The sequence below is a fragment of the Berghia stephanieae genome, chromosome 14, assembly GCF_034508935.2.
Source record: "Berghia stephanieae isolate SIO BIC M18660-M18661 chromosome 14, UCSD_Bste_1.3, whole genome shotgun sequence".
Lineage (NCBI taxonomy): Eukaryota > Metazoa > Mollusca > Gastropoda > Nudibranchia > Aeolidiidae > Berghia > Berghia stephanieae.
Window position 1 is genome coordinate 17692687 of NC_088373.1, and position 12500 is coordinate 17705186.

Sequence of the window (12500 nt, forward strand, 5' to 3'; positions counted from 1 at the left end):
TTTTAGCAAAGCGCATACTTTCTATAGAAGGATCTATGTTGAGATCACTCAGGTCTTTGTTGTCTTTAACACAGCCTGTTTGTGATTCGGTTTCACTCAATTATATCAGACGATTAATGTCGAAGATTACACACAGGTTTGTGTTTTGGTATGTTAGATTTGGCATGCCGATGTTGTGAGTATTTTAACTTACCTAAACGCATATCATCTGTACCATTCCAAACATGTGCGGCTCTGTGGTCAAGTGGTATGACCCTCGCTTTCGGATAGGAAGGTCCTGGGTTCGAGCCTCGCTCGGCGCATAGTTGAGTCCTTGGAAAAGACTCTTTACTCACATTCTCTCACCGTACTCAGGTGTAAAATGAGTACCTGGCCGTTAACAGCGTTGTCTCTGTCCGATTTAAAAAAATGCATTATCGCCTAACAGGCGTCGTCATGTCTTGTCCTACATGTTAAGTGTTGCTGTTGGCTAGGGACCCATTGTAAAGCGCTTTGGGCACATTTAGTGGATATTGCTCTATATAAAAGCTTATTAAAAAAACGGTACTGTAGTTATGTTTCATGACGGCATTGTGCATCAGGCTGTCCTGTTGGAGATTATTGAAAAGTTGTTCGCGCTGAGTACGGACTGCTTGTTGTTTTATTTCCAGTCTGGTGTAGCCACAAGTTTTGTTTTAAAGACAGGCCTGTGTGTAGTCGAGGCAATTGTATTTGTGTGTGTGTGTGTGTGTGTGTGTGTGTGTGTGTGTGTGTAGTGGAGGCAATTGTTTGTGTGTAGTGGAGGCAATTGTGTGTGTGTGTGTGTGTGTGTGTGTGTGTGTAGTGGAGGCAATTGTTTGTGTGTAGTGGAGGCAATTGTGATATGAAGAGGCAGTGCGGCCGGACTATGGAAAAACCCATGTTTAAAAATTTGGCCAGAAAACTCGTCCTTCAAATATCGATCGATTTAAATGACCCTCATCTTGGCAAAAACTCTCAAACCTGGGACTTTGCAAGTCCCAGGTTTGAGAGTTTTTGCCAAGATGAGGGTCTTTTAAATCGATCGATATTTGAAGGAAGAGTTTTCTGGACAAATTTTTAAATATGTTTTTTTTTTGTTTTTTTGCAGAGTATGTTAGAGTAGAGATTGTATGAAGGAGTTGTGAATGTCATCTCTATAGGCTTGTTGTTGTCTTGCTACAAGTACAAGTAGGTGGTGGTAAGATGAAGGGGAAGACAGCAATAGAGATGATAGCCCACGTTGTCAGTGGCTACTTGAGGTTGTGTGTGTGCTCTGTTGTTGTTGTTGTTGTTGTTGTTGTCTTGGATTGGGGTGTGTTTGTTTGTTTGTGTGTGTGTGTGTGTGTGTGTGTTGTGTGTTAATGTGCGCGATGTGAATAATGTTGATGATTGTGCTGGTGGTGGATGTAGTAGTATTGATGGTAGTAATGATGATGATGGTGGTGGTGATGAAGATGATGGTGGCGATGGTGGTGATAAGGGTGGTGATGATGATGATGATGATGATGATGGTGGTGATGGTGATGATGATGATGATGATGATGATGATGGTGGTGATGGTGATGGTGATGATGATGACGGTGTTTGGTTAATGATACAATTGATCGATAATGAAAGGGCGATCGATCCATTTATTGATTGATAGATTGAATGAATTGGTGAGTCTGTTGGCGATTTGATTAGTGGAACAATTGCTTGATAAAGAATGGTCAATTGATTGGTAGATAGATTGAGAACGAATGAGCGCCTGCTCTGATGACTGGGTGGTCTATGTCAATGAATCCATTGATTGGTAGATAGATTGAGAACGAATGAACGCCTGCTCTGATGACTGGGTGGTCCATGTCAATGTCAATGAATCCATTGATTGGTAGATAGATTGAGAACGAATGAACGCCTGCTCTGATGACTGGGTGGTCCATGTCTATGTCAATGAATCCATTGCTTGGTAGATAGATTGAGAACGAATGAACGCCTGCTCTGATGACTGGGTGGTCTATGTCAATGAATCCATTGATTGGTAGATAGATTGAGAACGAATGAACGCCTGCTCTGATGACTGGGTGGTCTATGTCAATGAATCCATTGATTGGTAGATAGATTGAGAAGGAATGAACGCCTGCTCTGATGACTGGGTGGTCCATGTCAATGTCAATGAATCCATTGATTGGTAGATAGATTGAGAACGAATGAACGCCTGCTCTGATGACTGGGTGGTCTATGTCAATGAATCAATTGATTGGTAGATAGATTGAGAACGAATGAGCGCCTGCTCTGATGACTGGGTGGTCTATGTCAATGAATCCATTGATTGGTAGATAGATTGAGAACGAATGAACGCCTGCTCTGATGACTGGGTGGTCCATGTCAATGTCAATGAATCCATTGATTGGTAGATAGATTGAGAACGAATGAACGCCTGCTCTGATGACTGGGTGGTCCATGTCAATGTCAATGAATCCATTGATTGGTAGATAGGTTGAGAACGAATGAACGCCTGCTCTAATGACTGGGTGGTCTATGTATGGATGGGGTGGGGTCCATTGTGTGGATGGGGTCCATTGTGTGGATGGGGTCCATTGTATGGATGGGGTCCATTGTACGGATGGGATGGGGTCCATTGTTATGGATGGGGTCCATTGTGTGGTATGGGGTCCATTGTGTGGATGGGTCCATTGTGTGGATGGGTCCATTGTGTGGATGGGATGGGGTCCATTTGGTGTGGTATGGTATGGGGTCCATTGTGTGTGGATGGGGTCCATTGTATGGATGGGGGTCCATTGTACGGATGGGATGGGGTCCATTGTGTGGATGGGATGGGGTCCATTATATGGATGTGATGGGGTCCATTGTATGGATGGGGTCCATTGTGTGGATGGGATGGGGTCCATTGTGTGGATGGGATGGGGTCCATTGTACGGATGGGATGGGGTCCATTGTGTGGATGGGGTCCATTGTATGGATGGGATGGGGTCCATTGTATGGATGGGATGGGGTCCATTGTATGGATGGGATGGGGTCCATTGTATGGATGGGATGGGGTCCATTGTGTGGATGGGATGGGGTCCATTGTGTGGATGGGGTCCATTGTGTGGATGGTATGGGGTCCATTGTATGGATGGGGTCCATTGTATGGATGGGGTCCATTGTGTGGATGGGATGGGGTCCATTGTGTGGATGGGGTCCATTGTATGGATGGGATGGGGTCCATTGTATGGATGGGGTCCATTGTATGGATGGGGTCCATTGTGTGGATGTGGCCCATTTTGTGGATGGGGTCCATTGTATGGATGGGGTCCATTGTATGGATGGGATGGGGTCCATTGTATGGATGGGATGGGGTCCATTATATGGATGGGGTCCATTGTATGGATGGGATGGGGTCCATTGTATGGATGGGATGGGGTCCATTGTATGGATGGGATGGGGTCCATTGTATGGATGGGATGGGGTCCATTATATGGATGGGATGGGGTCCATTGTATGGATGGGATGGGGTCCATTGTATGGATGGGGTCCATTGTATGGATGGGATGGGGTCCATTGTGTGGATGGGGTCCATTGTGTGATGGGATGGGTTCCATTATATGATGGGGTCCATTGTGTGGATGTGGGGTCCATTGTATGGATGGATGGTCCATTGTATGGATGGATGGTGGTCCTATTGTATGGATGGGATGGGGTCCATTGTCATGGATGAATATGGGGTCCATTGTATGGATGGATTGGGTCCATTATATGGATGCTACTTCCATTGTGTGGATTGGATGGGGTCCATTATCATGGATGGGTCCATTGTGTGGATGGATGTGGTGTCCATTGTATGGATGGGATGGGTCCATTGTATGATGGGATGGGGTCTCATTGTATGGATGGATGGGTCCTTGTATTATGATGGATGGGTCCATTGTATGGATGGGATGGGGTCCATTGATATCACTGATGACTGATTGGCTTTTGTGTTTGTTTGCCAGGTGGCCATCAAGATTATAGACAAGACCAAACTGGACGATGTCAACCTGAAGAAGGTGTACAGGGAGGTGCAGATCATGAAACTCATCTCTCATAACCACATCATTAAACTATATCAGGTAAGGGCTGCTGCTCTGCGCTACTTCCTACTACTACTTACTACTACTACTACCTACCACTACTACTTACTACTACTACTACTACTACTACTACTACACTACAACTACAACTACTATCTACCTACTACCTACACACACTACAACAACACAACCAACAACAACAACAACAACAACACACAACAACAACAACAACAACCCAACACACAACACTACTACTACCTACTGCTGCTGCTGCTCCTGCTGCTGCTACTGCTGGCTGCTACTGCCTGCGCTGTGCCTACTACTACTACTACTACTACTACTACTACTACTACTACTCTACACTTCACTACTACTACTACTACTACTCTACTACTACTACTCTACTACTACTACTACTACTACTACTACTACTACTACTACTATACTACTACTACTACTACTATCTACTCTATCCATCTCTACCATCCCCACCCAACCCTTCCCTACCAATTCACATTTTTCTTTACAAACGCAACCACTTTCTATTTTGTTTTTACCACTATATAAGTAAGAACCCTCCCTCCCCCCAAATAGCCTCACCCCCTTTGGTGTGTGATTTCACGTTAGTTCGTTTCTCGTCCATTACATAGAATAATGGCTTCGATGTGATCATTGACTTGTGTGTGTGTGTGTGTGTGTGAGTGTTAGAGAGAGTGTGTGTGTTTATGACGTCAATCGGCCCTTCCAAAACGCTACCTTGATAATTGGATGCCAGTGTCTCTCTCCTTCTCTCTCTCCTCTCCTCTCTCTCTCTCTCTCTCTCTCTCTCTCTCTCTCTCTCTCTCTCTCTTTCTCTCTCTCTCTCCTCTCTCTTCTCTCTCTCTCTCCTAACCCATCTACCTGTCTCTTTTATCGTCGCTATCTCTTCTTCTATCTACTATCACTCTATCACATCTACTTCATCTTTATCTTATCTATGTCTTCTATCTATCTATCTATCTATCTATCTATCATCTATCTATCTACTATCTATCTATCTATCTATCTTCTATCTATCTATCTATCTACTGTCGGCTGTTATCTGTCTCTTCTATCTATCTATCTATCTATCTATCTATCTATCTATCTATCTATCTGCTATCTATCTATCTCTGTCTGTCGTCTGTCTGTCTGTCTGTCTGTCTGTCTGTCGTTCTGTCTGCTGTCTGTCTATTACGTCTGTGTGTCTATCTGTCTTTCTGTCTGTCTGTCTGTTTGTCTGTCTATCTATCTATCTATCTACCTACCTTCCTACCTACATACTTACTTACCTACCCATCTACCTACCTACCTACCTACCCATCTACTTACTTACCTTTCTACCTACCTACCTACCTACCCACCTACCTACCCATCTACCTACCTACCTACCTACTCATCTACCTACCTACCTACCTACCTACCTACTCATCTACCTACCTACCTACCTATCTATCTACCTACCCTACTTACCTACCTATCTACTTACTTACCTTTCTACCTACCTACCTACCCATCTACTTACTTACCTTTCTACCTACCTACCTACCTACCCATTTACCTACCTACCTACCTACCTACCTACCCATTTACATACCTACCTATCTATCTATCTACCTACCTACCTACCCATCTACCTACCTACCTACCTACCCATCTACCTACCTACTTACCTACCCATCTACCTACCTACCTACCCATCTACCTACCTACCTACCTACCTACCTACCTACCTACCTACCCTACCTACCTACCTACCCTACCTACCTACCTACCTACCTATCAACTACTACTACTACTACTACTACTACTACTACTACTACTACTACTACTACTACTACTACCACTACTACTACTACTACTACTTCTACTACTACTGCTACTGCTACTATTACTACTAATACTACTACTACTACTACTACTACTACTACTACTACTACTACTACTACTACTACTACTACTACTCTATCTATCTATCCATCTCTACCATCCCCACCCAACCCTTCCCGTACCAAATTATCAATTTTTCTTTACAACGCAATCAGCTTTATATTTTGTTTTTTACCACTAATAAGTAAGAACCCTCCCTCCTCCAAAATAGCCTCACCCCCTTTGGTGTGTGATTTCACGTTAGTTCGTTTCTCGTCCATTACATAGAATAATGGCTTCGATGTGATCATTGACTTGTGTTGTGTGTGTGTGTGTGTGAGAGAGAGAGAGAGAGTGTGTGTGTGTTTTATGACGTCAATCGGCCCTTCCAAAACGCTACCTTGATAATTGGATGCCAGTGTCTCTCTCTCTTCTTCTCTCTCTCCTCTCTCTCCTCTCTCTCTCTCTCTCATCTCTCTCTCTTTCTCTCTCTCTCTCCTCTCTCTCCTCTCTCTCTCTCTCTCTCTCCAACCCATCTACCTGTCTCTTTATGTGTATCTCTGTCTGTCTGTCTATCTATCTATCTATCTATCTATCTATCTATCTATCTATCTATCTATCTATCTATCTGTCTGTCTGTCTGTCTATCTATCTATCTATCTATCTATCTATCTATCTATCTATCTATCTATCTATCTATCTATCTATCTATCTATCTATCTGTCTGTCTTCTGTCTGTCTGTCTGTCTGTCTGTCTGTCTGTCTATCTGTCTGTGTGTCTTTCTGTCTGTCTGTCTGTCTGTCTGTCTATCTATCTATCTATCTACCTACCTTCCTACCTACATACTTACTTACCTACCCATCTACCTACCTACCTACCTATCTACTTACTTACCTTCTACTACCTACCTACCTACACTACTCTACCTACCTACCTACCTACCCACCTACCTACCCATCTACCTACCTACCTACCTACCTACCTACCATACCTACCTACCTACCTATCTATCTACCTACCCTACCTACCTACCTATCTACTACTTACCTTTCTACCTACCTACCTACCCATCTACTTACTTACCTTCTACCTACCTACCTACCTACCCATTTACCTACCTACCTACCTACCTACCTACCCATTACATACCTACCTATCTATCTATCTACCTACCCTACTACCTACCTACCTACCCATCTACCTACCTACCTACCTACCCATCTACCTACCTACCTACCTACCCATCTACCTACCTACCTACCCATCTACCTACCTACCTACCTACCTACCTACCTACCTACCTACCTACCTACCTACCTACCTACCTACCTACCTACCACCTACCTACCTACTACTACTACTACTACTACTACTACTACTACTACTACTACTACTACTACTACTACTACTACTACTACTACTACTCTACTCTACTACTTACTACTACTACTACTACTACTACTACTACTACTACTACTACTACTACTACTACTACTACTACTACTACTACTACTACTACTACTACTACTATCTATCTATCCATCTCTCTACCATCCCCACCCAACCCTTCCCGTACCAAATTATCAATTTTTCTTTACAACGCAATCAGCTTTCTATTTTGTTTTTTACCACTAATAAGTAAGAACCCTCCCTCCTCCAAAATAGCCTCACCCCCTTTGTTGTGTGATTTCACGTTAGTTCGTTTCTTGTCCATTACATAGAATAATGGCTACGATGGGATCATTGACTTGTGTGTGTGTGTGTGTGTGTGTGTGTGTGTGTGTGTGTGAGTGTTAGAGAGAGTGTGTGTGTTTATGACGTCAATCGGCCCTTCCAAAACGCTACCTTGATAATTGGATGCCAGTCTCTCTCTCTCTCTCTCTCTCTCTCTCTCTCTCTCTCTCTCTCTCTCTTTCTCTCTCTCTCTCTCTCAACCCATCTACCTGTCTCTTTATATGTATCTCTGTCTGTCTATCTATCTATCTATCTATCTATCTATCTATCTATCTGTCTGTCTGTCTGTCTGTCTGTCTGTCTGTCTGTCTGTCTGTCTGTCTGTCTGTCTATCTATCTATCTATCTATCTATCTATCTATCTATCTATCTATCTATCTGTCTGTCTGTCTGTCTGTCTGTCTGTCTGTCTGTCTGTCTGTCTATCTGTCTGTGTGTCTTTCTGTCTGTCTGTCTGTTTGTCTGTCTATCTATCTATCTATCTACCTACCTTCCTACCTACATACTTACTTACCTACCCATCTACCTACCTACCTACCCATCTACTTACTTACCTTTCTACCTACCTACCTACCTACCTACCTACCTACCTACCTACCTACCTACCTACCTACCTACCTACCTACCTACCTACCCACCTACCTACCCATCTACCTACCTACCTACCTACTCATCTACCTACCTACCTACCTACCTATCTATCTACCTACCCTACCTACCTACCTACCTACCCATCTACTTACTTACCTTTCTGCCTACCTACCTACCTACCTACCCATCTACTTACTTACCTTTCTACCTACCTACCTACCTACCTACCCATCTACCTACCTACCTACCTACCTACCTACCTATCTATCTATCTATCTACCTACCTACCTACCTACCCATCTACCTACCTACCTACCTACCCACCTACCTACCCATCTACCTACCTACCTACCCATCTACCTACCTACCCTACCTACCTACCTACCTACCTATCTATCTACCTACCCTACCTACCTACCTACCTACCTACCCATCTACTTACCTTTCTACCTACCTACCTACCCATCTACTTACTTACCTTTCTACCTACCTACCTACCTACCTACCCATCTACCTACCTACCTACCTACCTGCCTACCTACCTACCTACCTATCTATCTATCTATCTACCTACCTACCTACCTACCCATCTACCTACCTACTTACCTACCCATCTACCTACCTACCTACCCATCTACCTACCTACCCTACCTACCTACCTACCTACCTACCTATCAACCCCCCCTCCCCCCCCCCCCAAACACCTCACCTTGTAAAACCCGTTGAACACACAATGAACTATGCCACTAATTGTTCTACCCGACAGTTCCATCTCTCCGTTCTTTCTGGCTTTGGTTGTCGTCGCCTTCGTCACGACCCCATGGCCCTAACCCTAACCCTAACCCTAACCCTAACCCTAACCCTAACCCTAACCCTAACCCTAACCCTAACCCTAACCCTAACATAGGTCATGATGGGATGGGGTCAATGATACTACTTCCCTCAATTTTCTCTCTCACACACACACATAAACATACACAAACACAATACACACAGACATGCTCACGCACACACAAACATACAGCTATAGATAGATCGAAGATGACGTCACTCCGGCCTTTGTTATCGTTTTTTGCCATCCGCGTTCATGAGTAATGCTCACTGAACTGTATTAACCCGACTATAAACGTTCATGGATACACACAGTTTTGTGTGTTGGTCCGTTTTACTTCCGGATGGCAATGTTATGAGCTTCTTAGCTTAGCGCATACTATCTATACAAGTGTAGACCAGATCTGATGTGACCCATTTTTCTTACTTGAAAACCCCGAGAGCTGACAACGCCAACCCTGGGATGAATTACACGGCCACCTTTGTTGTTTGGTTGGGTTGTATGTCTCACTGGAGATTGTGCCTGTCGTCTATGTAGGTCCATGGAGACGGAGTTTAACCCGGTTTCTATACTGTGAAACGGACAATAACAATTGCTTGCTATCATTTGGATAGGAGGTTAGTCTGTCGCAAAGTACTCTCCGTCGGATTACACAGACTCATCTACCCAATCACTGCTGGGTGGACAGGGGGGAGGGAGGGGGGGGGGGGGGGGTTAGAATCAAAATGCCGACTGTATCCGGGATCGATCTTGGTCCCTTTGCGTGTGAAGCGAGTGCTCTACAAACTGAGCTATCGACACTCTCGTTGTGTATGTGATATACTCTATAGATAGGGTGTTTGGCAAACAAGTGTAGGGATATACATGGTTCGAGTCCCGGCCCGTGCGAGCGGCGCTTAGTGGAGTGTTGCCTTGGAAAAGCCTCTTTACTCCTGTATCCATTACTGGGCTGTCCAACGAATCCCTAGCCGTTATCAGCCTTGTCTCTGTCCCAAAAACAAACAAACTAACAAACAAACTGTCACGATATCGCCTAACAGACATCATGTCTTGTCCTACATGTTAAATGTGGCTGTTGACTATGGGCTCCTTGTAAAGCGCTTGAAAACTTATTTTGCCCTCTTTCAATTTTTCAAGTTTTATACATACCGAAGAATGCGACATTTTTCAGGTTTGTTTGGTGTGACAGAGACCCTGCCATGCTATCGGCTAGGTACTCATTTTACACCTGAGTACGGTGAGAGAATGTGAGAAAAAGCCATCCACAAGGACTCAACTGTGCGCTACTTAGAACGGGACTCGAATCTAGGTCTTTCCGATCGGAAGGCGAGTGTCATACCACTGGACCACATAGCAGTGGCGCTGATATGACCTAAATGTGTTGCACTGCAATTGCCGTAAAACTCTTGAAAACAAAAAAACAAACAAACAAACAAACAAACAAACCACACAGCGGCACACATGATGACATACTTTACATAATTTTCTCATAAAATGTCGGCAAATTATTAATTTTTATAACCCTGCTCGTTTTCCATAAAAAAATAGTGTGTGTGTGTGTGTGTGTGTGTGTGTGTGTGTGTGGAGGGGGGGGGGCAAAAAAACCTTTTTGTCTGAAGTAAAACAGAAAGAGGGGAAGACGTGTGTGTGCCCCGGGGGGGGGGGGGGGGGTGAAATCCGTCTTACGTGGTTCGTGCGTCATAGGATGGAAATCAATATCTGTGAGTCATTCTATACTCACGATATCCCCCCCCCCCTCCCCCATCTGTACGTAACTCTTGTGTTTTTTCTATCAGTCTCGTCCCTAAGTGATTATCTGGGTCTATCCAAGACCTCTCTGTCTATCCAAGACCTCTCTGTCTATCCAAGACCTCTCTGTCTATCCAAGACCCCTCTGTCTATCCAAGACCTCTCTGTCTATCCAAGACCTCTCTGTCTATCCCGTCTCTTTCCTGTTGAGAGGAAATGTATCTATTTTATCTGGCTATCTATCTATCTATCTATCTATCTATCTATCTATCTATCTATCTATCTATCTATCTATCTATCTATCTATCTATCTATCTATCTATCTATCTATCTATCTATCTACCTACTTACCTACCTACATACCTGTCTACCTCTCTCTCTTGCTCTCTCTCCTTTTCCCTCTCCCACCTTCTCCCCCCCCCCCCCCCCCCCCTCCACTCCCTTCCCATACATATCCTATTGCTCTCTTTCTCTTTTCGCGTTCTATATCTTCATCTTTATATTTCATTGTGGTTTTATTATTATTTGTGCCTTCATTCTTTGATTTATAATCTCTCGCTCAGCGGTACGGGCGAGTTTTTGCTAAGACGAGAGTGATTTTAAACCGATCGATATTTGAAGGACGAGTTACCTGGCCAAAATTCTAAATACGCGTTTTCGTTGATCAAAGTAAGGCATTGTATAGAATGGTAGGTTTGTAGCTATAAATAACCGTGTCGTGACTAGCCTGGTTGTTGTCATCTTCCAATCCCGTTAGGTCACTGATGGTGATGATGATCATCACTCCCCTTTCATCATCAGTCATCACAATGACGATGACAACAACAATGGGAGTACGTTCAAGGCGTACGTGTCCTATATACCATTAGGATGTACTCACGTCATAGCCACTTAGCAACCCGGCCATTGACTCACGCCTACGGGCACACACACACACGTTTGTAAGGTCTGATCATTGAACTCATTTTTGTACTGCTTGATTTAACAGGTTTGAAATGGACAATATTTGGCGTTGGTTTGAGGCCATTTCCACCACAGCAATGGGCCCATAACAGTTTGGGTTATCAGACCTGCAAATTAGTACACGTTGGTTTGGGAGTATTTCCACAGGTCTGAAAACCGAAATAGTTGTAGGCTCATTGTTATAATGGAAATACTCCCAAACCAACGTGTACTAATTTGCAGGTCTGATAACCCAAACTGTTATATATATATATATATATACACACACACACACACGTGGGTCTGAGGATATTTCCATGGCACCAATGAGCCTATAACAATTTGGGTTATCAGACTTGTAAATAAGCAGGTGTTGACTGACACCAATTTCTGTCTGCAGTGTAAAGTCAAAAGCATTGGAGTCGTGTGTTCTCTCTTATTTCTTCTTAAAACTATTCTAGCAGCTTGATTTTGAAACCGCTGCAGTTTATCAAGTAAGAAACCTGGGGAATTAGATAGGAGTGAATTACAATAGTCTAAACGAGTAAAAACAAAAGCAGACTTTAGAGTCTTTAAGGAATTTTGATTTTAAAAATGCCGAAAGTTGGCCAATACGGCGAATTTCACAATACAGTACTTTGCAAAGTTGTGTCGCATGAAATTCCATGGACAGGTAAATGCTGAAATAAATTCCCAGGTTTCTGGTGTTTTCA

At 43.7% G+C, this 12500-nt stretch overlaps 1 protein-coding gene across 2 annotated transcripts in view; it reads left to right on the forward strand.

Annotated features, from left to right (window-relative positions):
* The window catches only part of LOC144959935 (uncharacterized), a 72231-nt gene that overhangs the window by 29097 nt on the left and 30634 nt on the right, over positions 1-12500 (forward strand). For both annotated transcript variants that reach the window (XM_078892801.1, XM_078892803.1), the window contains exon 2: positions 3975-4091. In XM_078892801.1, coding sequence (XP_078748927.1) covers positions 3975-4091 — 117 coding nt within the window. The remainder of the gene's footprint in view (positions 1-3974; positions 4092-12500) is intronic.